The 27,953-nt window shown below is 36.7% G+C and overlaps 7 protein-coding genes and 1 pseudogene across 8 annotated transcripts, besides 6 other annotated features; 5 read left to right on the plus strand and 3 right to left on the minus strand.

Annotated features, from left to right (window-relative positions):
- Window positions 1-9: 9 nt before the first annotated feature.
- Window positions 10-814, minus strand: TVAGG3_0236880 (U6 snRNA-associated Sm-like protein Lsm1/8 family; the record flags this gene model as incomplete). The annotated part of the gene is made up of 1 exon (XM_001311486.2): window positions 417-797. One exon carries the CDS (start codon window positions 795-797, stop codon window positions 417-419), a length of 381 nt encoding a protein of 126 aa, XP_001311487.1.
- Window positions 815-913: 99 nt separating this feature from the next.
- Window positions 914-951: a mobile genetic element.
- Window positions 914-951: a terminal%2Cinverted (terminal inverted repeat of Banshee-A3 transposon ID:TVAGG3_0236890).
- Window positions 952-1,716: 765 nt separating this feature from the next.
- Window positions 1,717-1,746: a mobile genetic element.
- Window positions 1,747-2,504: 758 nt separating this feature from the next.
- Window positions 2,505-2,541: a mobile genetic element.
- Window positions 2,505-2,541: a terminal%2Cinverted (terminal inverted repeat of Banshee-A3 transposon ID:TVAGG3_0236910).
- A 570-nt stretch (window positions 2,542-3,111) lies between these two features.
- TVAGG3_0236920 (armadillo (ARM) repeat-containing protein family) lies at window positions 3,112-6,524 on the plus strand (the record flags this gene model as incomplete). Its single annotated transcript, XM_001311487.1, has 1 exon — window positions 3,119-6,466. One exon carries the CDS (start codon window positions 3,119-3,121, stop codon window positions 6,464-6,466), a length of 3,348 nt encoding a protein of 1,115 aa, XP_001311488.1.
- Window positions 6,525-7,494: 970 nt separating this feature from the next.
- On the minus strand, window positions 7,495-7,989 carry TVAGG3_0236930 (C2 domain (calcium/lipid-binding domain, CaLB) family; the record flags this gene model as incomplete). Its single annotated transcript, XM_001311488.1, has 1 exon — window positions 7,495-7,989. One exon carries the CDS (start codon window positions 7,987-7,989, stop codon window positions 7,495-7,497), a length of 495 nt encoding a protein of 164 aa, XP_001311489.1.
- An 834-nt stretch (window positions 7,990-8,823) lies between these two features.
- Window positions 8,824-9,723, plus strand: TVAGG3_0236940 (protein kinase regulator protein; the record flags this gene model as incomplete). The annotated part of the gene is made up of 1 exon (XM_001311489.2): window positions 8,926-9,567. The coding sequence occupies one exon, from the start codon at window positions 8,926-8,928 to the stop codon at window positions 9,565-9,567; it is 642 nt and encodes a 213-aa protein (XP_001311490.1).
- A 144-nt stretch (window positions 9,724-9,867) lies between these two features.
- On the minus strand, window positions 9,868-16,176 carry TVAGG3_0236950 (uncharacterized protein; the record flags this gene model as incomplete). The annotated part of the gene is made up of 1 exon (XM_001311490.2): window positions 9,916-16,176. The coding sequence occupies one exon, from the start codon at window positions 16,174-16,176 to the stop codon at window positions 9,916-9,918; it is 6,261 nt and encodes a 2,086-aa protein (XP_001311491.1).
- A 3,651-nt stretch (window positions 16,177-19,827) lies between these two features.
- Window positions 19,828-27,953: part of a mobile genetic element that runs on past the window's edge.
- Window positions 20,314-20,868, plus strand: TVAGG3_0236970 (protein of unknown function, DUF4106 family; the record flags this gene model as incomplete). Its single annotated transcript, XM_001311491.1, has 1 exon — window positions 20,314-20,868. One exon carries the CDS (start codon window positions 20,314-20,316, stop codon window positions 20,866-20,868), a length of 555 nt encoding a protein of 184 aa, XP_001311492.1.
- On the plus strand, window positions 23,671-24,477 carry TVAGG3_0236980 (uncharacterized protein; the record flags this gene model as incomplete). The annotated part of the gene is made up of 1 exon (XM_051227533.1): window positions 23,671-24,477. The coding sequence occupies one exon, from the start codon at window positions 23,671-23,673 to the stop codon at window positions 24,475-24,477; it is 807 nt and encodes a 268-aa protein (XP_051112519.1).
- On the plus strand, window positions 24,504-25,528 carry TVAGG3_0236990 (annotated as a pseudogene). Its single transcript has one exon. A coding segment is annotated over exon 1 (1,025 nt).

Raw genomic sequence — 27,953 nt, forward strand, 5'->3', positions numbered from 1 at the left:
ATATATGGATGTATCTGTGCTTTGTAGAAGCATAATGGTTGTCTATGGTAAGACATTTTGTGATAAAACATATTAATTTTTCATTTGAAATTTTATGTTCAATATGGCTATTATTAGAGAGAATATTATATGGTCACATCGAGAAATAACTGATATGCAAATTAGAAAACAAGTTAGTATATTTTTAATAATCTTTGGATAAGTTGCTTTTTAAAGGGAAATATTATATGCTAAAAGACTTAAAATCGAATACTACGCCATGAGTTGAAGTTTCAGCAGAGCAAATTCAAAAATAAAATATTTGGAAAAAATTGAAGGGTAAAAAATTTGTAAATGATTGTAATGGTGTATTAATATATATTAATGTGTTGTTTATGTAGATTAGTTAACAATAAGAAGTGAGTAATACAAAAAAATTACTCATCGGCATCTTCTTCTTCAACTTCGAGTAATTTGTTTTCTTTATCTTTGTCAACTTTGCCAATGAGAATAACTTGATCACTGCGGATGAAAATAGTGCCCAACTTCTCTTCATCATCGTAACCATTTGGTCCAAAGGTACGTAAAACAGCTTTAGCAAGAATAATATTACCAAATTGATCAAAGCTAGAAAGTTCACCGACGTATTCAATATCATCTGCTGTAATAACGCATACTTTTGTATCAAGTTCGAAGATAAGTGACATATTTCCTGGATATTCTTCTGGATTCAACTTTGCCTTATAATCTTCTCTGTATTTATCGAATTCCTTAGCAAGAAGCTTCTTATGCCTCAAGTCTCTGTCGTGTGTAGACATATTAAATAAGCACTTTTTTCAGTCACTTTTTGCATTGATAAAGAAAGTTATATCAAAGCGACCATCTATAATTTTCTATAACAATATTAATATGCAATTGAATGCGAGCTTGATTCTGTTGTAAACAGAAATTCATCAAAAGTGACATCTCAGAAAAGCTAAAATATTGAATTTTTTGGAACTTTTGATAGAGCACGTTTTTAAATATTAATTAAAGTAATGTATATTTTGTAAAGATTCTTTTTAATAAAAAAGTAAAATTTTGAAGAAGAACACAAAATCTTCTGAAAAATAATATCACATAAACTCATATTATTTTCTAATATATAACTATTTTATATAAAAATCAAATTCAATGATCTTAAAAGCGAAGGATAAACCTCAAAATTTACGAATATAATGAGTGGGAATATAATGCTTATCTATCATAAAACCATATGAAATATCAATTTTTGCTTTACGCCTAATTTTTGACGACAATTAGCAAAAAATGTTAAATGTTAACACTCAGTCCATTTGAATATGAAAAATAAAATTGACTTTGATTAAATGTTTTTATTTATCATGCAATTCTTCTTGCGACGAGAGAGGGTCAAAGTTGCTATTTGTCACTTTTCCACAAGAATATAATGGGGAAAAAGTTATCATATAGTTGATCTCATTCACTGAGGTGGGAGATGCATGTAGTGTAATGTTATAAACAGTGGGATTGCTGCTCTAAGTACTAGGTTCGAGACACATTGGCTTCATTTTTCTCTTTTTTATTGACGTAAACTATTCAATTTTTGTGTTCTCCATTCAAATTTCAGAATTTTTTTTGCTGATTTCACGCTACATTCGAAGTTACCTTTTGTAACAACCACCACTGCCTACGAAAGACGAAAGTGTGTCACGATTTCACCCGGAAATCCGACGGTTGTTTAAGAGTAAGCACTTTTGTCACCTACTCTTCTTGCGACCAAAGATTTGAATAAAAGTTCAAAAAATAAGATAGCTTAAAAAATAATATACGGTAGTGTTTACTAATAGATGAATAGTATATAAATTCTATTAAAATGGATTTGATCCAAAAAAAATATAAAACCAAAAATAATTGTTATAATTTAAATGAAGAAGTAATTTAAAACGATTTTATTTATGATCAAATTTTATATATTTTTTTGGATCAAATCCATTTTAATAGAATTTATATACTATTCATCTATTAGTAAACACTACCGTATATTATTTTTAAGCTATCTTATTTTTTGAACTTTTATTCAAATCTTTGGTCGCAAGAAGAATTGCATGATAAATAAAAACATTTAATCAAAGTCAATTTTATTTTTCATATTCAAATGGACTGAGTGTTAACATTTAACATTTTTTGCTAATTGTCGTCAAAAATTAGGCGTAAAGCAAAAATTGATATTTCATATGGTTTTATGATAGATAAGCATTATATTCCCACTCATTATATTCGTAAATTTTGAGGTTTATCCTTCGCTTTTAAGATCATTGAATTTGATTTTATATAAAATAGTTATATATTAGAAAATAATATGAGTTTATGTGATATTATTTTTCAGAAGATTTCATTCTATATGCCTCTGAAAAGTACTCTCAAAACTAATTTTTTCCTAATTATAATTAAATCTAGAATATTGTATTATGCTTAGTATTATTTCATTTTTCTCATTCAATTTAGAATTTACAAATGTCAAAAAATTGAGAGCTGTCACTTTTGATGAATTTCTGTTTATTACAGATTCCACTTCTACTTAGTTCAACAACTCCAATATTGGGAAATTTTATACTCAATTTATATAATTTACTTCATGATAATGTCAGAAATTTCTTATATTATATGCGAGTGTATCATGCTTAGAACAAAATTAGCTATATCAATTAGATATTAAGATTATTTAAAAATGTTTGAGTTTACAATAGTAAATCTTTATGTCTCCCTAGAAAGAAGTGATCCTTGAAAGAATTGACATATAACACATTTGATGAAATTTTAATGAGAAGTTCAAATAAAATGATTTGATTATTTGGTTATCTTGTTAAAATGCAAGTTTGCGCTTGAATTGTTAATCTATAAAATGAATGACATAAAATATGAAAAGATAGATTTAGCCATAAAGCTCGGTTCGCATATATTAACATTGGATTTCATTGGACAGCATCATGGTCAATGAGATATAACCAGATATTTATCAAAATGAAGATCCCAATTTTACAAATGTAAATTGAATTTTTATCTAAAAAATGTGATATGTGATATAGTTGTAAAACGATAAATTGAAAGTAGAATAAAAATTGTCAAAAATTTAAAAAAAATGGATGAAGAAAAATTGATTTCAATACTACAGCAATGTAATTCGGAAGATAATGAATTACGTGCTGCAGGTGAAGAAGCTAGACTACAGCTGCTTAATAGTGATCCAAATACATTTATTGCAACACTTTTAAATTGTATTTTATCAGACAACTACAAAATCCTTCGAAACTACATGTTTGTTCTTTTAATATCCATATTCAAGCACATGAAACATATTATTTCTATTGAGACCCTATTAAATTTTTATAATTTTCTCAATTCCAACATGTCGCAGCTATTAAATTCGGCATTGTTTGATGATTTAGAGAAATCATGGACTTGCGAACTATTCTCATATGTTATTGCTTACATCCATCAATTAAATGAAGCAAATGATTTTGATTTCAATGCTCTCATTAATGAATTTTCCTCTCATATACAACCTCAATTCTACTTATCAATCATATCACAAGCGCTTGATTTATCACCTGATTTCTGCAATATTGATTTAAATCTTTTATTAAGCATTATTGCAGCCAATTCTTCTTGCACCAAAGATATAATTCAATTATACTTCTCTATCATTGCAAAATTATCCGATGATGAAGTCTGCAAAAGCCTCTTTCCTCAAATTTTGGAAATTATTTCAAATTCCGATCTGACAGCCTCCTTCGCAGTTATCTGTAGATTCTGTGAGAAAAATGCGGGCTTTTTACAGTATATAATTGTAGATTTGGCAAGATTTGTATCAAATGTCATTTTGAATATGGATAACGAGCAAACAATCATCACCGGAATATTTGTTTTCTCAGATGCAGTCATAAACAACCCAGAAATCTGCATAAAATCATTCGAATTCATAGATATTTTTTGTGATACGTTTATTACTATTATAAACCACATTGATTACATAGAAGATGCAGATGAAAGCTCAAACTCAATATATTCCATAGCAATGAGTGTCATAAATCCAATTATTGAAATAATATTTTGTTCCATGGGTCCCAAGATCCTTTCTTTGGTCAAAACTGTCACAGAAAACACCGAGTATTTATATGGATTCCTTATGTTCCTTGGAGAAAGTATCAATTGCTTTACATCAGAAACAACACAAGAATTAAAGCAATTGATACTATCGGTGATAGAAGAAGACCTTTCAGACAATCTCCGGTACGCTGTGATGAAAATATTCTCTCGAATTTCATCAACCTTATTAGAAGATCCAAGATTTTTCGAATATTTGGTCAGCGGCATCAATGATAAAGAAGATGAGAGGATCATGAACTTGGCCCTCATAGCACTTAAAAATTTGATAAGTATAGCCCTCAAAAGTTTTCATAGCATTAACCGAATTATATATGGACAGTCTATTGAAGAAGTTCTATTACAGGTCCAAGAAATAATTCTGAACGCATTCAATTTCGCTCAAACCGAAAAAGTTGTGGGAAATTTGATCGGCGTGTTATCGGAAATTTTTAATAATAGAATTGATGAATTAGATGCGGAAGAAGTCCTTGGACTATATGAACAATTTTATAACCAATATAATTCATCTCCTGTTGTGATTTCGAAAATTCTTGAAGTATTACCGAAAATTTTCATGAACTTTAAAAAGAATAACGGTGAACTCGTTAATGCTAAGGCTTCCCAGTTCTTCCATGCTTGTTTGGCCGCTTATGACTCTCAAAATCTTGATCCTCAAACACAATACGTATATATGAACAGTCTGTTGAAGATGTTAGACTATGTTGATTCAGACATCGATGAATCGCTTGGATTTTTGTATCACGGATGCATGAATTTGTTGTCTGAAGAAATTGAACCAAAAGAAGTCGACAAAAATGAAGTGGTCGACCCAGTAGTGTTTTATACTTTGATAAATATTAAGGATGGCACTAAGTATGTCATAGAAAAGGCTGCTTCTGATGGTTTATGCGAAACAATGGATAATTTGAACAAAATTATTAAAAAGGATATAGCAGAAGCAATATTAGTAGCTAATAACTTCCAAGAATATAATAATTTTGTTCAATTTTATTTGAGATATTTGTTTTCTGAAAAATATCTTGAAAATTTCTTTAGTCACTCATTCAAAGGTATGGTAAATCTCCTGAAAAGGATGAGAAGCGTTGAAGGAGCCGAAGAATGTGTTAATCAGCTGAAAAATATAATTTCGGACGCAATTCATTATCAAAAAGACGTTCACAACACTACAATTGAATTCTATAGAATCATTAAAACCACCTGCAAGTTCGTCCAATTGGAAAAAGGCTTTATTTTGGAAAAAGAAAATTTATTTGATGATATTCTCGATATTTTGTACAAATCGATACGTTTCCAGTATGATTTGTATAACAATATGTCTGCTAATGAAGACGACAGTATCGATTACTATACATATTTCGCAAAAAACATGAAAGATGAAGAATCTAAAGATTTTATCAAATTATTGGGCAAGATATCGCGAGAACGTGTTGAACCATGGTTCAGAGAAAAGATCTTCCCCCTTATTTTGCAGACAATCGATTGTGAATTGTCTATTAATGTTGAATTATTGTTTAGTTTCATTCTTTTGGACCCAGAATGTAACATATTCCTCGAATTACGTGAAATGGTCTACAAGTTCATGAATATTTTCTATCAGCATATGGAAGAAGAAGATTCGAATTATGCTGAGTCGGAATTATACAAAAAGTACCGAAATAATGGTTCCTTACAAAAGATTGCTATTCCATTCTTCGCGAATCTGTGTGATTTCGTATTATCCTACAACCAAAACCAAGAAATAATTCTTGATTTGGTCGAACACCTGAAAGACCTCACATTTAACACAATCCCTGATATCCTTGATGGTACGGACTTACCAAACGTGTTCATGATCATTTTCGCCAAGTATTCATCGTATTTCACTGAAGATGACTTGAAAGAAAACATTGACTTCATTACAGAGCAATTTATCATAAACTTCAACCTAGATTTTTACGGTAGCTATGGCTGGGCTTGTTTATATTTACTTTCTGACTGGTTATTGAAATATCAGGAGATTTTCTTTGAAGATTACCAGCAGGCGAGCGCAGTGAATGAATCAACAATTGTTGAGAACTTTTTGACTAGAATTGTCCAAGATGAATCATTTAAATACAAATTATCTTTTGAATACATCAAAGTAATGAAAAGATTCATTCAAGTATCTCATAAATTTCCATGGGTATTGGATGTAATGAAAAGATTCTATAAAAATGCACAAGAACAAAATAAATTCTCATATCAAGTAAATGCTGATCAAGTTAGTAACTTCATTGGTAAATACAACTACTATTGCCAAGAAATGATTAATGAGCATAACAAACAAGCTCAAAACCAATAATAAGAAATATAATATTTTTGTATTCTTTTATATTTTTGTTTTTATTATAAAAAACTATCTAATAACTCAATTGTATTTAGAAAACAATCTCGTAAATAACGAAATTAACAATAAATTATTGGATATCCTGTTTGACTGACCAATCTTTATATTTAGAGAATATCTCTCATCATGGGTTGCAAACCTTTATTGAATAATTCGATAAATGATCGTATGTGATCGATATATTTTACAGCATATCAAAAGAACGCTGAAAAGGTAATCATGTATGCGATTGATTTTGTCGAACCTAAACCATTAATTCGTGAGGTTGTTTTCAACAAATCGAACAGAAATCGTAAAAATTAGTTAATCTGAGTGAGGAGAATGCTTGAGATTTTAAAACTAATTTTGTTTATAGCAATTTTTTGTTCCTTTAATCGGCCATCCTAGTCCGATCATTTTTGACACATCACTTATTTAGCTTTTCTTCTCAAATTATCGATTTTTTGTAAAGTTTTTTCAAAGAAAATTTCATAGAGCTGATTGAAATTAATAATAAAGCCTATCAAAATTGAAGAATCATTTAAATTCCCCTATTACATTTTTAATAAAAAAATTCGAAGAAAAGTGTAACATGATCTCACCGACCAACGACTTTTTAGATAAAATGATTAATTCTTTATCTGAACTTATTGTTTCAATTAAGTTATTATTTTTTGTTGAATCTTTTAATTAGAACAAAAAGTGACTCGAATTCTTTGAAATGAATATATCTGATTGATAATTATTATTAATAGTTAATGAAAATATTAAAACCTTTTGATAAAAATAATTGGAAAAAAAATCTTCGCCCAAAATAAGATTTTCGAATTAGCTATTAGATTTAAATCCGGCAATCGATTATTATGAGCTTCGATTTGATTGTCAAAATGCAATTCGATTGGACACGTTTAACCTTTAGAAATAGAAGAGCTACGTTCAATTTTATAATACATACAATATAACTATTTACAAACAAGAACAAAACAACAAATAAACAAACAATATTATAATCTAGATCCGTAAAATACCTCTTGTGGATAAGTATAGCCGCGGGAATTATATTGAGATGGAGCCATAACAACAGGTTGTGGAAATCGAGGAGTAAATTGCGACAATGTCGCAACGAAAGTAACATCTGCCGCTTTATTCGCTGAATTTGCCGAATGCATTAAGGGAAAAGTAAAGCGCTTGGGATTTCCAATAGGAAAAGACCGAAGCCCTATTCTAGATCTCCCTAAAACTTGTGTAGATTGAGAATTGAATTTAAATGTTGATAAGGTTACGTATAAATACGCTCTGGATAAATCCTGTAGCTCTAATACTAGCCTCACGGGAAATTCCCAGGTAGGGTGCGCTGAAGGAATTGCTTGCGAAGTCACAACTTGATGGGGATAACCATCAGCAGACAAAACGAACCATAAAGGCGTCTGTAACATCGGCATTGATGATCCTATCTGAGCATCCTTGACGAGGATGTCGAGGATGTATGATTGACTCATGAGAAAATTATCAAGAAATCTTATCCAAACGGCGATCTATTCAATTTTTGAGATCCTCCCTCTATTTTGTCACTTTTTGAAAATTTCTATTCAGAAAAGTTTCATAAGGCTCAATGTGATAGAATTTTGATGAGGATGGTTTCATGGATTACCCATGAGGGGAAGCCGTGACTCATTACTGAGAGATTCAAATGGAGCCACAAATCCGGTGTTAAAATTTAATGCAATGCTGTATTTCAAGATTTTTTCGAAAATGAATCAATTATGATCCGTTATCAGATCAAGATCATGTTTCTCATTCTCAGGAAATTATCATATATTCGTATCTCAGGTGACAGGCTTATATTATTTTCATTTTTTGATTTTATATCATATTATCAAATAATTTCGTAATATTTTGCATTAGGTTCTAATTGATTTGATGTGATAGATAGTATAATACTAACACTAGTGTGTATTCTTAACTTTTTACAAAAATAAATATTTATTGTCGTAGATTGCATTATATATCCTCATGATATGATTCAATAGAACTTAAATATGTGTTCCCAATGTATATCATTTGTGAAAACCTTTTATCAAAATCAAAAATATTTATAAAATTAATTTAACTCTTTATTGAGCACATCAGATGCTTTTGCATGGTAGACAATTTCAACATGCGCTTATAACTATTATAACTTATTTCCTATTAAGGAATAAGAACTTTGTTTGTAGTTTAAGAGTTTGAATATCTTATGGGTCTCATTAATTGCTGATATGTAGTCTAAAGCTTGATTGATAATGAGAAAATACGAATTAATTTACTCAGATATTGAAAGTCAAATTGGAGATCTTGAAACATATCCAGTCTATTTTGAAAAATATTTTTGAAATGTTGTAGGATTTTAAACAACTGAGATATGCAAAAGTAAAATCAAACTGTCACCTTTTCCAATGACGGCGCAAGAAGATGCGTCAAAACAGACTTGGATAAGCTGGTTTCTTCAACAGCCGCTTGGAAAGTATTTCATTGAAATTGACAAAGACTATTTAATGTGCACATATAACTTTTACGGAATTCGTCAAAAAGTTTCAAATTTCAAACAAGCACTTGATCTTATTAGAGGACCATATATACCACCTGAAAAGCGTCCAACAAGCTGGGTTAGTGATATAGATGATTACGGAATCTGCTTATACGGTTTATTACACGCTAGATATTTATTGACTGACGCAGGTTTGGAAAGAATGCACGAAAAATATCTTAAAGGACCATTTTATCCATGCCCTCGTACTTTATGTAACGGCACAAATTGCCTTCCTTACGGATCGTCCGATGATATTGGCCAGTCAACCGTGAAAATGTTTTGCCCGTGCTGCCATGATGTTTACCATATTCAGGATGAAGATGGACCACTTACAGATGGTTCTTTCTTCGGACCTTCGTATGTTCATCTTTTCTTAGCGAAATATCCTTCAGTAATGCCAAAACCACCAATTAATAAGTATATTCCAAGAATTTTCGGCTTCAAAATCTGTCCTGAAACAGCATTTAAAGACGAAGAAGAGGAGGAAGAAGAATACGAAGATTCGTAACTTGCCAAATGTTATTATTCTTTCCATACTATATATAAATCACATATTGTTTACTAGTGTTAGGAAAATAAAATTTATCTCAATATAATACATACCAAGCAATCTTTTTTATACGAATAATAGAGATTTATCAAATTATAAGACATTATACTGTCTGCTAGCCTTATCTGCAAAAAGAAATTATTTTTCATTTTGATAATTTGTTATTTTAAAATTTAATATTGGTAAATAATGATTTCTGATGCATTTTATTAGGAAATAGATAGATTCTGTGCCAAAAATACAAAGATATTAAAATAATTTTGAAAAAAATGATCGAAATTTTTATTTAGAACAATACTGTATAAGTTATTGTTTCTTCCTCTTTGCAAATGCCGCCTGTAATGCTCCAACCAAATCAGGACCACGGCCTGGAGGTGGTCTTCTTGGACGTTGAACTTCCACAGCTGCAGGAGCACCTGGAGCTCCGCCAACAGCACCAGCGAAAGTGTTGCTTGACTCCTTTGGCTTGACAGGGTTCGTCTTTGCCTTCTTCTTCATCTTCGCTATCATTGCCTGGAGAGCGTCATCCGTTGGCTTGATCAATCCGCCCGGAGGCTTTGGAGCACTTCCACCAGCTGGAGGAGGTGGCAATCCTGATGGAGGTGGTGGTGGAGCGCCACCAGCAGCAGGTGGAGGTGGTGGAAGAGGTGTTCCTGGTGGTGGGGGCGGTGGTGGTGGTGGTGGAGCTGATGCAGAGACTTCTGCGGGTGGAGGAGCTGGTTCTGATGATGTCGGTGCTGATGGAGCTGGTCCTGCTGTCAAAGCATCGGCCAAACCTGCTGGAATGACTAACTTCTTTGGAGGTGGTGCAGGTGGTTTGTTCTTCTTCTCCTCCTGTTTAGCTGAGCCGCCGCCATATCCAGAAGCAATCTTGTTCATGAACTCGGCTGATAAGTTGAGTTTCTTTCTTGGAGAGCCTTGTCCATCCCTTGGACTTTCTTTGGGCTCTTCCTGCTGTGGAGAATTGAACTTTGACATGTCGAGTTTCTTGAATGGTTTTTGTGCTGCTGGCTTTGTCTCTGGCTGGTTTTGTTGCTGTGCAAATCTTGATGTGTCGAGTTTCTTGAATGGTTTTTGTGCTGCTGGCTTTGTCTCTGGCTGGTTTTGTTGCTGTGCAAATCTTGATGTGTCGAGTTTCTTGAATGGTTTTTGTGCTGCTGGCTTTGTCTCTGGCTGGTTTTGTTGCTGTGCAAATCTTGATGTGTCGAGTTTCTTGACTGGTTCCTGTGCTGCTGGCTTTGTCTCTGGCTGGTTTTGTTGCTGTGCAAATCTTGATGTGTCGAGTTTCTTGACTGGTTCCTGTGCTGCTGGCTTTGTCTCTGGCTGGTTTTGTTGCTGTGCAAATCTTGATGTGTCGAGTTTCTTGACTGGTTCCTGTGCTGCTGGCTTTGTCTCTGGCTGGTTTTGTTGCTGTGCAAATCTTGATGTGTCGAGTTTCTTGACTGGTTCCTGTGCTGCAGCTGGTTTCTGCTCTTCCTGCTGTGGCTGGTTGAATCTAGAAGCATCGAGTTTCTTGACTGGTTCCTGTGCTGCAGCTGGTTTCTGCTCTTCCTGCTGTTGGTTGTTGAATCTAGACATATCAAGCTTCTTGACTGGCTCTGCTTGTGGAGCTACCTTTGGCTCTTCCTGCTGTGGCTGGTTGAATCTTGATGTGTCGAGTTTCTTGACTGGTTCTGCCTGTGGAGCTGGTTTCTGTTCTTCTTGCTGTGGAGAATTGAACTTGGACATATCAAGTTTCTTGACTGGTTCCTGAGTTGCTGCCGTCTTTGGTTCTTCCTGCTGTGGTTGGTTGAATCTTGATGTGTCGAGTTTCTTGATTGGCTCCTGAGTTGCTGCCGTCTTTGGTTCTTCCTGCTGTGGAGTATTGAACTTGGACATGTCAAGTTTCTTGACTGGTTCCTGCTGAACTGGTTTCTGCTCTTCCTGCTGTGGCTGGTTGAATCTAGAAGCATCGAGTTTCTTGATTGGTTCCTGTGCTGCAGCTGGTTTCTGCTCTTCCTGCTGTTGGTTGTTGAATCTAGACATATCAAGCTTCTTGACTGGCTCTGCTTGTGGAGCTACCTTTGGCTCTTCCTGCTGTGGCTGGTTGAATCTTGATGTGTCGAGTTTCTTGACTGGTTCTGCCTGTGGAGCTGGTTTCTGTTCTTCTTGCTGTGGAGAATTGAACTTGGACATATCAAGTTTCTTGACTGGTTCCTGAGTTGCTGCCGTCTTTGGTTCTTCCTGCTGTGGTTGGTTGAATCTTGATGTGTCGAGTTTCTTGATTGGCTCCTGAGTTGCTGCCGTCTTTGGTTCTTCCTGCTGTGGAGTATTGAACTTGGACATGTCAAGTTTCTTGACTGGTTCCTGCTGAACTGGTTTCTGCTCTTCCTGCTGTGGCTGGTTGAATCTAGAAGCATCGAGTTTCTTGATTGGTTCCTGTGCTGCAGCTGGTTTCTGCTCTTCCTGCTGTTGGTTGTTGAATCTAGACATATCAAGCTTCTTGACTGGCTCTGCTTGTGGAGCTACCTTTGGCTCTTCCTGCTGTGGCTGGTTGAATCTTGATGTGTCGAGTTTCTTGACTGGTTCTGCCTGTGGAGCTGGTTTCTGTTCTTCTTGCTGTGGAGAATTGAACTTGGACATATCAAGTTTCTTGATTGGCTCCTGAGTTGCTGCCGTCTTTGGTTCTTCCTGCTGTGGAGTATTGAACTTGGACATGTCAAGTTTCTTGACTGGTTCCTGCTGAACTGGTTTCTGCTCTTCCTGCTGTGGCTGGTTGAATCTAGAAGCATCGAGTTTCTTGATTGGTTCCTGTGCTGCAGCTGGTTTCTGCTCTTCCTGCTGTTGGTTGTTGAATCTAGACATATCAAGCTTCTTGACTGGCTCTGCTTGTGGAGCTACCTTTGGCTCTTCCTGCTGTGGCTGGTTGAATCTTGATGTGTCGAGTTTCTTGACTGGTTCTGCCTGTGGAGCTGGTTTCTGTTCTTCTTGCTGTGGAGAATTGAACTTGGACATATCAAGTTTCTTGACTGGTTCCTGAGTTGCTGCCGTCTTTGGTTCTTCCTGCTGTGGTTGGTTGAATCTTGATGTGTCGAGTTTCTTGACTGGTTCTGCCTGTGGAGCTGTTTTCTGTTCTTCTTGCTGTGGAGAATTGAACTTGGACATATCAAGTTTCTTAACTGGCTCCTGAGTTGCTGCCGTCTTTGGTTCTTCCTGCTGTGGTTGGTTGAATCTTGATGTGTCGAGTTTCTTGATTGGCTCCTGAGTTGCTGCCGTCTTTGGTTCTTCCTGCTGTGGAGTATTGAACTTGGACATGTCGAGTTTCTTGACTGGTTCTGCCTGTGGAGCTGGTTTCTGTTCTTCTTGCTGTGGCTGGTTGAATCTAGAAACATCGAGTTTCTTGATTGGTTCCTGTGCTGCAGCTGGTTTAGGCTCCTCTTCTGGCTTAGTATTGAACTTGGACATATCAAGTTTCTTAACTGGCTCCTGTGGTGCTGGTGCTGGTTTCTCTTCTTCTTTAGGAGTGAACTTTGACATATCTAACTTCTTCGATTCCTCTTTAATTGGCTCTGGCTTTGGTTCTTCCTTCTTAGGCTCTGGAACAGGTGCTGGTTTCGAAGCTTCAACAGGCTTAACTGGTTCTGGAGCAGGTTTTGGTTGTTCAACTGGCTTTGGTGCTGGAGCTGGAGCAGGCTTTGGTTGTTCAACTGGCTTTGGTGCTGGAGCTGGAGCAGGCTTTGGTTGTTCAACTGGCTTTGGAGCTGGAGCTGGTTGTTCGACTGACTTTGGAGCTGGAGCTGGAGCTGGCTTTGGTTGTTCAACTGGCTTTGGAGCTGGTTCTGGAGCAGGCTTTGGTTGTTCAACTGGCTTTGGAGCTGGAGCTGGAGCAGGCTTTGGTTGTTCAACTGGCTTTGGAGCTGGTTCTGGAGCAGGCTTTGGTTGTTCAACTGGCTTTGGTGCTGGAGCTGGAGCAGGCTTTGGTTGTTCAACTGGCTTTGGAGCTGGAGCTGGAGCAGGCTTTGGTTGTTCAACTGGCTTTGGAGCTGGAGCTGGTTGTTCGACTGACTTTGGAGCTGGAGCTGGAGCTGGCTTTGGTTGTTCAACTGGCTTTGGAGCTGGTTCTGGAGCAGGCTTTGGTTGTTCAACTGGCTTTGGAGCTGGAGCTGGAGCAGGCTTTGGCTGTTCAACTGGCTTTGAAGCTGGAGCTGGAGCTGGTTCTGGTTGTTCGACTGGCTTTGGAGCTGGAGCTGGAGCAGGCTTTGGTTGTTCAACTGGCTTTGGTTGTTCAACTGGCTTTGGTTGTTCAACTGGCTTTGGAGCTGGAGCTGGAGCAGGCTTTGGTTGTTCAACTGGCTTTGGAGCTGGTTCTGGAGCAGGCTTTGGTTGTTCAACTGGCTTTGGTGCTGGAGCTGGAGCAGGCTTTGGTTGTTCAACTGGCTTTGGTGCTGGAGCTGGAGCAGGCTTTGGTTGTTCAACTGGCTTTGGTGCTGGAGCTGGTTGTTCGACTGGCTTTGGAGCTGGAGCTGGAGCAGGCTTTGGTTGTTCAACTGGCTTTGGAGCTGGAGCTGGAGCTGGAGCAGGCTTTGGCTGTTCAACTGGCTTTGGAGCTGGTTCTGGAGCAGGCTTTGGTTGTTCAACTGGCTTTGGTGCTGGAGCTGGAGCAGGCTTTGGTTGTTCAACTGGCTTTGGAGCTGGAGCTGGTTGTTCGACTGGCTTTGGAGCTGGAGCTGGAGCTGGAGCAGGCTTTGGTTGTTCAACTGGCTTTGGAGCTGGAGCTGGAGCAGGCTTTGGCTGTTCAACTGGCTTTGGTGCTGGAGCTGGTTGTTCGACTGGCTTTGGTGCTGGAGCTGGAGCAGGCTTTGGTTGTTCAACTGGCTTTGGAGCTGGAGCTGGAGCTGGAGCAGGCTTTGGCTGTTCAACTGGCTTTGGTGCTGGTTCTGGTTGTTCGACTGGCTTTGGTGCTGGAGCTGGAGCAGGCTTTGGTTGTTCAACTGGCTTTGAAGCTGGAGCTGGTTGTTCGACTGGCTTTGGAGCTGGAGCTGGAGCAGGCTTTGGTTGTTCAACTGGCTTTGGTTGTTCAACTGGCTTTGGTTGTTCAACTGGCTTTGGAGCTGGAGCTGGAGCAGGCTTTGGTTGTTCAACTGGCTTTGGAGCTGGTTCTGGAGCAGGCTTTGGTTGTTCAACTGGCTTTGGTGCTGGAGCTGGAGCAGGCTTTGGTTGTTCAACTGGCTTTGGTGCTGGAGCTGGAGCAGGCTTTGGTTGTTCAACTGGCTTTGGTGCTGGAGCTGGTTGTTCGACTGGCTTTGGAGCTGGAGCTGGAGCAGGCTTTGGTTGTTCAACTGGCTTTGGAGCTGGTTCTGGAGCAGGCTTTGGTTGTTCAACTGGCTTTGGAGCTGGAGCTGGAGCTGGAGCAGGCTTTGGCTGTTCAACTGGCTTTGGTGCTGGAGCTGGTTGTTCGACTGGCTTTGGAGCTGGAGCTGGAGCTGGTTCTGGTTGTTCGACTGGCTTTGGAGCTGGAGCTGGAGCAGGCTTTGGTTGTTCAACTGGCTTTGGTGCTGGAGCTGGAGCAGGCTTTGGTTGTTCAACTGGCTTTGGAGCTGGAGCAGGCTTTGGTTGTTCAACTGGCTTTGGAGCTGGAGCTGGAGCAGGCTTTGGTTGTTCAACTGGCTTTGGAGCTGGTTCTGGAGCAGGCTTTGGCTGTTCAACTGGCTTTGGTGCTGGAGCTGGAGCTGGCTTTGGTTGTTCAACTGGCTTTGGAGCTGGTTCTGGAGCAGGCTTTGGTTGTTCAACTGGCTTTGGAGCTGGTTCTGGAGCAGGCTTTGGTTGTTCAACTGGCTTTGGAGCTGGAGCTGGAGCAGGCTTTGGTTGTTCAACTGGCTTTGGAGCTGGAGCAGGCTTTGGTGCTGGCTTTGGTTGTTCGACTGGCTTTGGTTGTTCGACTGGCTTTGGAGCAGGTTTTGGCTGTTCAACTGGCTTTGGAGCTGGAGCTGGAGCAGGCTTTGGTTGTTCAACTGGCTTTGGAGCTGGTTCTGGAGCAGGCTTTGGTTGTTCGACTGGCTTTGGAGCTGGTTCTGGAGCAGGCTTTGGCTGTTCAACTGGCTTTGGAGCTGGAGCTGGAACAGGCTTTGGTTGTTCAACTGGCTTTGGTGCTGGTTCTGGAGCAGGCTTTGGCTGTTCAACTGGCTTTGGAGCTGGAGCTGGAGCAGGCTTTGGTTGTTCGACTGGCTTTGGTGCTGGCTTTGGTTGTTCGACTGGCTTTGGAGCAGGCTTTGGTTGTTCGACTGGCTTTGGAGCAGGCTTTGGTTGTTCAACTGGCTTTGGTGCTGGAGCTGGAGCAGGCTTTGGTTGTTCAACTGGCTTTGGAGCTGGTTCTGGAGCAGGCTTTGGTTGTTCAACTGGCTTTGGAGCAGGCTTTGGTTGTTCGACTGGCTTTGGAGCAGGCTTTGGTTGTTCAACTGGCTTTGGAGCTGGAGCTGGAGCAGGCTTTGGTTGAGGAGCAGGAGTTGGTTTCTGTGCTGGAGCTGGTTTCGCAGTTTGAGTTGCTGGTTTTGAAACTGGTTTGGAAGCAGGTTGAGGCGAAAGGAACATAGCCGGATCGATTTTAGCTCCTGGTACTGTGGCACAGAGGAAAGCTCTGACTTTGTCCAAATCGAGACTTATATCACCAGCAAATTGAGTACTTGGAGTATCAGCTTTGCGTATTGGTTTTGTATTTTTGATAGCATTCTTTACGTTTACATCTACCGCGATATCGATTGGCAATTTCTTTTCTTGGTTTTTAATTTGAGTGTTCGCACCATATTCAATGAGAACCTTAACTGCATCTGCTTTATATCTAGCTGCTTCGTGCAAAGGAGTATTACCGAATTTGTTCTGTTGATCAACATCGGCGCCATTTTCGATTAAGAGTTTAATAATAGCTATATTTGATTTAACAGCTGCATTATGTAATGGCGTATCTTCTTGTCTGTTTGTTGCATTTATAACTGCGCCTTTCTGAATAAGAACTTCACAAATATCTAATTTATTATAATATGCTGCTACGTGTAAAGGAGTGTCACCTAAATTTATGAAAAACTCTGTTGACTGCATTTAATTGTTTTCCATCCCTATTTAGGAGGTTCGTCACCTTTGTGGCGTCTCCATTCTTACACAGATCAAATATTTCAGGTTGGGACATTTGAAATGAACTCAATCAAACAAAAATTTAATCGCTATAATTTTAGTCAATATTATGCAGCGAGCAAGATTTATGAAAATTAATGTCAGATTTTGAAAAGACATTCAAAGTTTGAATTAATTTGAAATAGATGATCCAGAATGTGTTGGCATTTGGTAATAGAAATAGATTTATGGATTCCGATTCATGAACAAAATTGAATGTGTCAGTAGTATATGTAGCGGGTTTTGTGACTTTTTTTGTAAACGTAAGAATTCATACAATATCGAGCGATTTTGTATCATTTTTTTAACATATGAAGTAAAAAATGTATGATTCTTACGGTTTTTATTCTTACGTTTTTGAATAAATCAAGATTTAAAAAATTTTCAAAATTGTAAGACATTTAAATCTTGATTTATTCAAAAAATTATAAGAATCGTTATGAAGAAAAATTGAGAACTTAGAGAGAGGGTCAAAGTTGCTATTTGTCACTTTTCCACAAGAATATAATGGGGAAAAAGTTATCATATAGTTGATCTCATTCACTGAGGTGAGAGATGCATGTAGTGTAATGTGATAAACAGTGGGATTGCTGCTCTAAGTCCTAGGTTCGAGACACCTTGGCTTCATTTTTCTCTTTTTTATTGACGTAAACTATTCAATTTTTGTGTTCTCCATTCAGATTTCAGAATTTTTTTTGCAGATTTCACGCTACATTCAAAAAAAAAAAGGTATTGGGGCTTCCAGGCACTTCGTGCCCTCTAGCCCCGAAGATGTTTAGTATAAAACCGCTTTTTAACTTCACTTAAATGCCACGTAAGCTACGTAAGAATATACGTAAGAGGAAGAGAGCATTGAAACATCCAATAGTAAGACTGACACCACAACAACAGTTGCAACAACAAATGCTGAATGACCCCACTATGTTGCAACAAATGTCAAGCAATCCTATGCTTTTAAACCGAGTTCTTGGTGCACAGAGTGGAGGTTTAAGAGCGGCACTTTTAGCGAAAATGGCAGGCTATGGTGGAGCTGCAGACGGAACAGCATATAACCCTCAAAGTCAAATGAATTTGAGTTCACTCAAAAATCAAATAGCAGATGTCAAAAAGTCAAACATAGACATACAGAAGCAAATAGGTGAAAACGAAAAGAAACTAGAATATGACAGACACACAAAGAAACTCAATGAGTTAAACGTAGAGAAAAAGAAGAAAGAAGAACAACTGAAAGAACTAAGTACAGAGGAATATGCGAAAAAAGTGTCAGAAAAAGCAGCAGAAGTAGCAAAAATGGAACAAGATGTTGTAAATTTGAAAAACCATACTACTCGATATAAAGTACTGAAAGATGAAGAGATAAAACAAAAAGCCCTGAAGACATATATGGATAGCGATGAGTATAAAAAAGAAGTTGAAGCAAATGTAAAGGCAGAAAAACTTTTACAGTTGCAAAACCAAACCGTACAGTATGAAAACTTAGCACAAGAAAGTAAAAATAACGACGCAGCCATGCAAAAGGCAATGAAAAGCGCAGAATATATAAAAGCTAACAATGACTGGTTAGATGCCCAAGCCAACGCTAAAGCAGCCCAGCTTATAGGGTCAATAAGGACAAAAATACAAGCGGATGAAGACAGTTCAAATGAAGCTTTAACGAATGCTGACTTTAAGAACGCCTTCGAAGCTCTTCATAGTAAGGTGAAACAAGTGAACGACTTCTCATCTGGAAAGAAACTGAAGTCTGAAGGTTTCGACAAAGAGTTAAAAGAAGTAGCACAAAATATGACGAAAATAACAGATGCAGCAACGAGACAGGCAGTTCAAAGTGCCTATGACGCCGTTAGAGCAACTGTTGTGAAAAGTCAAGAAAAAGAGTTACAACAGACCAAAACAGACCTAGTAAATGCTTTCTTAAGAACGAAAAGTCAGGTAGGACATTACGCTGCAGATGGAACATATGTGCCAGCTGGTGGAACTTATATACCACCAAACCCTCCAAGAGAAGCACCTGCACCAGGACTACCTAGAACATTTACATCGTCACATGGACACAAACACAGGCATGCACCAAAACCAACACAACAACCAACACAACAACCAGCACAACAACCACCTCCACAACCAGCACAACAACCAACACAACAACCAGCACAGCAACCAACAGTTCAAAACCCTGCACAACAACAACCACAAACAGAGCAAGGACATAAAAGAAGTAGAGAACAAGGAAACCAAGAATTCTTAAAAATGCTTAAAGAAGAGTGTGGTTTCCCAGATAGTATTGACTTTAGTGACAGATATAAAGAAGCTATTGGAAAGTTCAAGGATGGAAATACTGACCCGAACCTATTTAGCTTTATGGCTCAGCACCAAAACGGATATAATCTCAAACCTGGAAAATACAAGCTCGCTAAGGGATATGATTTAATAGCATATCATCCAAATGACATGGATGAATTTACTCCGAGATATTTGATGTCAGAGCTAAATGACAATTCAACTTTCGTCATGAAACGCGTAAAAAATAGAGACGGAACGAAAGAACAAAAGCTTATGAATGCGGATGACGTAGATAGGGAAATTGTTGAAAACGGTCTCGGAATATATGAAATGCCAGCAGATGAGGTACAAGAAACTCCACAGGAAGAAGTTCAGATACAACCAGACATGGAAGAAATAGTTCAGCAACAACAGCTAGAAGAGCCTGAAGGAAACGAACAAGTCACTCCTTTGGAAACTAACTTCACAGAACTAGATGAAGATTTGGAACAGCCGAAAAATCTTGACCCTCAACAAGAGTATGCGGAGAATATGGAATATTTCCAAGAGTCTAAAAAAAATTCGGCTGACATAGTAGAAGAATATCGAAAAATGTTTGCCGACATACAAAAGACTCCAACACCAGATGAAAATATTCAGCATAGAATGGAAGTACTGAAAGAAAATGTACACAAATACAACAACCCTTTTTACTTACGAGCATTTAACGTTCAATCTTCGGATGAACTCGGTGAAAATAAAAGGTTAAATTTCAAGAAAACATATAGAAATGAAACATTGTTTAAAGTTCATTCAGAACCTAACCAAGATGGAAACAAACCTACTTTTGTTTCTGCAGACGATGGAACTACAATGAGATGGGGTCATAAAGCTAATCCGGATAGGTGGTTCATAAACTTACAACCACAATTCCAAGAAGTTGTAGACGCAATGGAATTGAATGGTGAACGAGATATAGCTGGTATTTTAAGCGCGGCTTTAATGCCATTGAAAGATATGAAACATGCAGATATTTTGGACCAGTATGAAATGAACATGGCTGATGGAAATATAACACCTGACGTTCTAGAACATTTATCTCAAAGAACTACACAGAACCATAGAGATGGTATATTTGGTGAAGAGTTTAGAAAGAAAGTTAGGGAGGGAGAAGGAAGAGAACCTATTGTACATGACCTTGCAAACGAAAGTTTACAAAATGTCATAAAAACTTACTTTGCAGACAATGAACCGAGAAGGGATGAATATTTAAGAAAACTCAATTGGACAGTACCAAATGAAATGTTAGTATTGAAAAACATGTTCCTTGACAAAATAAAACCAACTACAGAAATAAACGACGCAAGACTGAAAGATTGGGTAAAAGCTTTCCCATTCACAAAAGATATAGTTGGTAACATGGAAAGAAAACCAGAATGGCTACAAAAACATATATTTGGAAACGAGCATATTCCATATGGACAGGCACTGTTTGAAGAGCTTGAACCGGAAACTCAGGAAAGAGTCATGCAAACAATACGCGAAGACTCAAATACAGACTATGACAAACTCTTTCTAGGATATAGGTTACCTGAGATGGGCGACCAGAGCCAAAAGGCAAAAAGGACATGGGAAATTTGCAACATACTAGATGAACATAATGCAAAGATGCAACAACTTCAAGCAGAGGGCAAGTTACCAAAGCGACACCAAAGAAGAAGAGTAGAACAAAGTGAAAGTAGTGAAGAAGTAACTTCATCTAGTGAAAGTAGTGGCAATGAAGGAAAAAGAAGAGTTAAAAACTCAGTCAGGAAGAAAGTAAAGCTTGGTCGGAGTGGGTTCTATTATGACATATAAATCCAACTATTCTATATTTTTACCCATATGAAATGTACGCCGCTCAGAATATAACGCCAACAGTTTTGGATGCCATGAATGGAAATGTTTCCGAATGGTATAACGAATGCGACAATGCCATTAGAAGGTCAGAAATAGTTCCTGGAACTTACGAATATACAACTGCTGTTTCTTATGGAAACGTAGGTGAGTTTGGAGAAGGTTCTTCAACAACAGTAGATATTGCTTGCGACAGGTTTCATATAATTTCTATTGACAACTCTTTCTTATACGTGGAACAAGACATTGAAATAAAACCTTCTGCCAAGTTGTCTGACAAGAAAGGTTGCAATGGAATTTTCTATGTCGGATACCAATATGCTCCAGAAGTTTTCATGGGATATAAGATATATTCTAACTCTGATTTAGTTCAAACAGTAACATGGGCAAACTATGAATGGTTCGCTTTGAGAAACTCAGTACAACCACAAGCTAGAGAAACAAACAGACCAGTATGCAACTATTGAGAAAATAAGAAGACTTGACCCTAACGTTCCAGGAGTTTATGTTAACCTTTCTGGACAAACTGCAGCAGCAGTAACCAAAGTAAAACTGAAACTAGAGTTCCTTTGTCATCTTTCCTCATCTTCAGGTTTTTAAGATACTTACCAAACTGGGCAGGAAAAATTTCTATCGAACTTACTCCAAGCAAAAAATAACTTAGTCATGCACCAACACAAGACCCATTCACTCTTACAGACGTAAAGGGAGCAAATCAAAACGTCATTCGCCGAATTTTGCAAAGACAAAGTTGACTTAGACTTTGGTTTCTCAAACTTCAACACTGAAGTAAACTATTATTTCAATGCTGCTGGAACTGCTTGGGACCCAGTTAAGTTCACATGCGAAAAGTTTGAATGCAAGAGAATAGAAAGCAGACTTGCAGTCTATATGTTGGACCCAGATATTTCAAATGCTTTAGCTGCCAAATATATTGCAGTTCCGCTTATGTTCCCTATACACCAAATATCTGTCAAAGACTTTGCAGGTGAAGTTGGAAACCAAAGTGCTGACCCAGGTGCAAGAACAGATATTGCTTTAACAACTGCAATGAAACATGCAGATACTATGTTTGTACTGTTCAGACGAACTATAAATGACTATTCTTGTTTCTACAACCCCGGTATTAAATATCATATAAACATAGATGGCAAATACTATCCAAGAGAAGAATATTTACAGTTGAGGATATGAGGTCATACAACTTGACATTAGATGCTATGAACTTTAACAACAACTTCACAACAACCATTAACCCTGAAATGCAAAGTTCTATTATGCCATATGTGAAAGTATGGACACCATACAGGAGCTCAAAAACACTCAATATACAAATGGAGACCGTTCAAACTTTTGGCTTGGCATTCCATTTGCTGACTCAGAAGACTTTATGGGTGGTATTTCAACTGTTGGTACAGTTCAAATACAATATACTGGTGACAGAGACGGTCCAAATGAATTGAAAGCAAAGAAGTTTACAAAAACCAATAGCACTTTTCACGGAAGATGCTCTTTTGAAGATTCGTTCGATGAAACCTGCTGGGGCTCCTCAGATTGGTATAACGACAGCTTCCATCGAGCAGATTTTGGCAGCAGGTCAGTAAGTTGTTCTTGAACTGACTTCTCTCCGTCAAATATTGACAGTACGCCAGTTTTGATATAATATTGTATTATAAACTTTCCTTTAGAAATATCGGTCAGTTTTGTTGTTATATTTTTGTCTGCTTCAAGAACTTTCACCATCTCGGTTATACCAACTTTCTTTGCTTTATGAAAATATTTTGGTTCAGCAAAGACTGCTATTCTATAACATTTTCCATTGTTTGTGTAAAGAACTACTCTGTCAATGAACTTGTATTGTTTGTGTGTGTAAACTTTGTTTTGCTTCAATTCGAAGAGATACTCAAATACGTCCATCTTTTTATTCTAAGTAAAATGTCATTTCCGAAAAATAGAAGCGTAAGTGTTTCAAAAGGTTTAATGGCGGTGGCAGATGTGAAGTTAAATTCACCAACTCAAACAAACAGTCAAAGTGTTATTGTCAATGTCAAAGAAAGAGATGTTGAAATGGGGAAACCATACGAAGACGAAGATGGTATAACAATAGTTCCTGTAAAAGAACCAACATACCCTGAAGTTAGCAGAGACTTAAGTTCTGTTGCAGATATTCGAAACGACTACCAACAACTTAAAGACAAACTTAAAACTCAGGAGAAGATTTGTCAGGCTTTGGGTATAATGTTAAACTTGGTTGAGCACAACCCTGTAAAAGTGAACTCATATGTCATCGCACCTCATGAAATTTTGAAAGAACTATTGAAACTTTTGACAGAGGCAGACGATATAAACATCAAAGAAATAGAACCCGACATTGCTTGCTTGTGTGTGTTTCATACAATGTCATTGACAAGATATACGTTATGAAAGGAGGTGAAACGTTGAACTTAAAATATAGTTTCCCAGACGTCATAAAAATATTTGACGACCACAACATTTCATTAAAATTTACTTGCTAAGTAAAAATGTCAAAACTTCTTGAAAGATGTTTGAAGAAAAACAATATAGACTTATATTTCATGTAAAGGACTTTACACACTTTTGAACGATATGAAAGACCCTGTTTTGTTTGTTCGTGTAGACAAAGGAAAGTTCTATGTCTTTACAAAATTTTGAACTTCTTAGACAGAGAACTTCAAGAAACGCCATGTGAAAGTTTAGATGAAGTTCTTCTCCACTTTCAGAAAAACTTTTAAATATATGTAAATGGCAGAAGACATAGTGGTTTATACTATTACGACTAAAAACCCTGAGTCATATAATTCTATAACAACAAACTTACAAAGTCCTCAAGGACGATATTGTAAACTAACTTTAAACACGATGACGACTAAAGCCTGTTTTGCTCTTTTGACACCAGAAGATTTTATTGTTGTGAATGGTAAAAAATACTCCTTTGAAGATACTTACTCAGATATACCACCAACAGGTTTTGTTGACTTATTTAATACTTTAAGGACGGATGTAACATGTGCTGCAACTAGAGCAGGTTTCATTATGTTTGGATGTCCGACTGAGTTTAGTATAAACGATATGAGCTATAATACAAAACTTATATCTGGTTTTTACTACCAACAATTTCCTATAACAGGAAAAGGTGTCATACAAGGAATGTCTGTTCCATTGACTTTAAGTACACCTATTTTATATATTGTTTCAAACTTAGGTTCAAAGTGCTATTCGAATGTCGACAGAAACTACTATGACCAAAAGATACTCATGCGTATAAACAACACTTTCTCTGCTGGTTTGCCTATTGTTCATTCGAATGCAGAGTTTTCAGCTTTAGTAAACTCAAACACTTTAGCAAACATAAACTTAACCTTAGTTGACGCAAACTTTGTTCCTGTAAAACTTTTATGTCCTATGTATTTGTCAATGACGGCAGAAAGTTTCGAATTGGAAGATGCAACTGGTGAAAGTATTGTATTACAAGAACAACTTCAACAACAAATAGCTCAAGAACAACAAATGCAACAAATGGAACAAATGCAACAACAAGCTCAAGAATAAAAAAATATTTTTTTATTCTTATAAAAATGTACAGAATAGACGTTTCAGATTTTTATGACTTCCAAGCCTTCAGAAATATGTGTCCATTTCGAGACTATAACAAAGCAGTCGAGAATTTGAAACGTTTAGTCATTTATGTTGACTCTGCCCCAGAATGTTATGTCATGAAAGAATGGGATGTTGTCTTTAACAAACCAAGAGCGACAATAGTTTCAGAACAAGAATGTAAACAGAAACTTAAGAAAATAAAAGTCGTACAAGTTGGCATGAAGATGTTAGATGCTTGGGATATCTTATTGTCAAAGTTAGAAGATTTTTCAGTTCGTGTATAAAGTTCTATACACCATCTCCAAACTTCTATTCTATCTTCACTGGATATAAATACGAACAAGTAGAATGGAAAGAAAATGTTATAGAAGCTTGGTTAGACCATGTCAAAGAAATTATATGCAATGGAAACGAAAGAGTCTATGAGTATATCTTATGTTGGTTTGCAAACATCTTACAACATCCAAGTGCTAAAAATGAAACTGCTCTCATCATAATTGGAAAACAAGGAACAGGTAAGAACACTTTCTTTACAGATATCTTATGCAAACTGTTAGAGGGCTATTCGAACCCGAATATGACAAACTTAGAAAACATCTGCGGTAAATTTAACTCTTCAATAGAGAATATGAAACTTATAGTATGTAACGAACTTCAAAGTATAGATACAACAAAGGTTTTAAACTCAGATGCTTTGAAGAGTCTTATAACAGACAAAGTTGGAGTTGTTGAAAGAAAATATAAAGACCAAAGAGTTTGTGAAAATGTTGCAAACTTCGTCATGGTTTCAAACAATGCTGTTCCGATGAAGTTAGAAAGTTCTGACAGAAGATATGTAGTTGTCAGAACGTCAGATTCTCATATGCAAGATACAGAATATTTTGACGACTTAGCAGAAACTTTGACATCTGACTTTTACAACCACTTGTTCTCATATTTCATGACATTAGATATTTCAAAGTTCAATCCAAGACAAATTCCACATACCGAAGAGAGACAAACATTGTTAGAAGCAAACAAGAGTGTATATGAACTGTTTATAGATGAGACTAACTTTGAGTGTTTAGATGAAAGGTCATTGTACGACTCGTATAAACAGTATTGTCAAGAATATGGTTATATGGCAGCTTCTAAACGTACATTCTTGGCAAATGTCAAAAATCTTTTAGACGTACAGAATGGTGTATATACAAAGAAAAATTTTTCTGAGTAAATTTTAAAAAAAAATATTTTTTTATTTTATTTGAAATGTACGCTGAGTTTGTTGGAAAAGACCGTTGGGAAACTTGTTTGTTAGATGAGAAATATGAAATTCACTGTTGTGAGTCATTTGAAGTCAGAAACAAAGAGACAAAAAGAGTTTTAAGCGGATGGGAGGGAAATAAAGGATATGCTATTATGAGGATGAGTGGGAAACGCTATTTTAAACATGTTGTCATTGCAACTCATTTTATACCGAACCCTAACAATTTACCTTTTGTAGACATATAAACCGTATAAGAAACGACATAGACTTGAGAACTTACGTTGGGTTACTCGTTTGAAAACAATAAGAACAGAGGCAAATTTGGAGATATAGTATTCGAATTTGTCGACGAACTAGAAGATGAAGCAATTGAAATTACAGACTATGGTAAGCATACGTTTGAGTTTTACTACTATAGCGAAGAACAAGACTCTTTCTACTTTTATACCGGTGTAAACTATAGAAAATTACAAGTATATTTTACTAAGGCGGACTATGCTTATGTAAACGCTAGAGATACAGATGGAAAATACGTTCAAATACTTCTTAACAAATTCAAGAAGCTATATGGCATACCATTTTAAAACGTTTTTTAAAAAAATATTTTTTTTATCCGATAGAAAAGATGACAAAATTCATCTCAGTCAACAAGTACATGTCAGGACTTAAAGAAGAACTAGACCCATTCACATATTTGAATGTTTACTTCTACATTTTGAAAAGTCTATTTGACAAAGTTTGGAACATCGAACCAGTTAAGTTTGCTATTGTGACTAAAAATGGTGCGAAATTTGAAGACTTAGACATAGAAGGTTTGTTAACAGTCAAAGAAAGTTTTGACAGAAGGTTTTCAAACCTTAAAGAAGGCAAAGCATACAAATTTGTTATACCTTATGAAAAAGAAAGCAGACGACTATGATATTATGAGTCTAAGATAGTTGAAGTTCAAGGTAAATTGGGTAAAAAGATTTTAGAGTCTAAGCCAGTGTTTGCTCCTAAAGAGGAAGAGAACATTGACATTGACCCAGAAATGTTCTAAAAATAAATTTTATTTTTACATGTCAAATTTCTTTTTCTCTGGCTCTGGTTCTTTCTTCTCTTCTTCTACTTTCTTTTCTTTCTTTTCTCTCTCTTCTTTTCTGGTGGAGTTATGTCAAACTTCTCAGAACCATATTTTTGTAAAAGTTCTTTGTCCTTTAATAGCTCTTCTATCTGTTTCTATTTCATTTCAAGAACAGCGCATGTGTCTTCTTTGCATTCTAAGAAGTTTTGTTGGACTTCATCTCTCCAAGAGGCGTCATCTCTGTCAACAAGTCTGTCATTGACAAATTTTAAGACTTCTCTGCTTAAGGTTTTATGGTTCTTGTCATATTCCCAGAAACAGAACTTTAGAACAAATTCACCTTTCTTGTTTACACTATGTAAGATTTTATGGTCGACAGATGTTTTGCTGTCGAAAAGCTTGTCTCGAATATAGATAGCGAAATCGCTAGACATTTCCTAAAAGATAAAAATTTTAATTTTTCTAAAAATATGTTAGAAAAAAGTTTGCTGACATTGACAAGAAATTTGAGAATGTTTTAAACAAGAACAAGAGGAAGTTGGAAAATGCTCAGATAAAACCCATACATGACAAGTTCTTATTTGCTCAGAATGGTATAACAGGTCTAATTGCACCGCCTGGGTCGGGTAAGACTTTCACTTATCTTAAAATGGCTGCACAACAACAAGAACTAGATGAGAAGAACCCATTCTATGAGTTAGTTGTCATTTGTAGTACTTCGGGTCAATTCGACCAAACAGTCAATTCGTTCAAAGATATTATAAAAAAGTCTAAGTTAGTATGTATAAAAGACTCTGAGTTGTTAGATTGGATAAAGAAGTACCAAAGAAGAGTTTTGAAGTACAATGCTATAAATGAGTATGTCAATTCTAAGTTTAAAGACCCAAATGAGGAAATGCAGAGAATATTAGAGAAGAAACACTTCAGAAACAAACAGAAAGAGATAGAATACATTTCGAAGAAATTGCAATCTTACGATTGGAAGACTTACCCTCATAGATGTCTTCTTATCTTAGATGATTTCGCCTCTCATCCTTTGTTAAAGAATAGAGAACAAGACATGTGTCGAATTCTTAAGAAGCTCAGACACTTTAACATCTCAGTTGTCATTTGTGTACA

The sequence above is a fragment of the Trichomonas vaginalis genome, chromosome IV (assembly GCF_026262505.1).
Source record: "Trichomonas vaginalis G3 chromosome IV, whole genome shotgun sequence".
Taxonomy (NCBI): Eukaryota; Parabasalia; order Trichomonadida; family Trichomonadidae; genus Trichomonas; species Trichomonas vaginalis.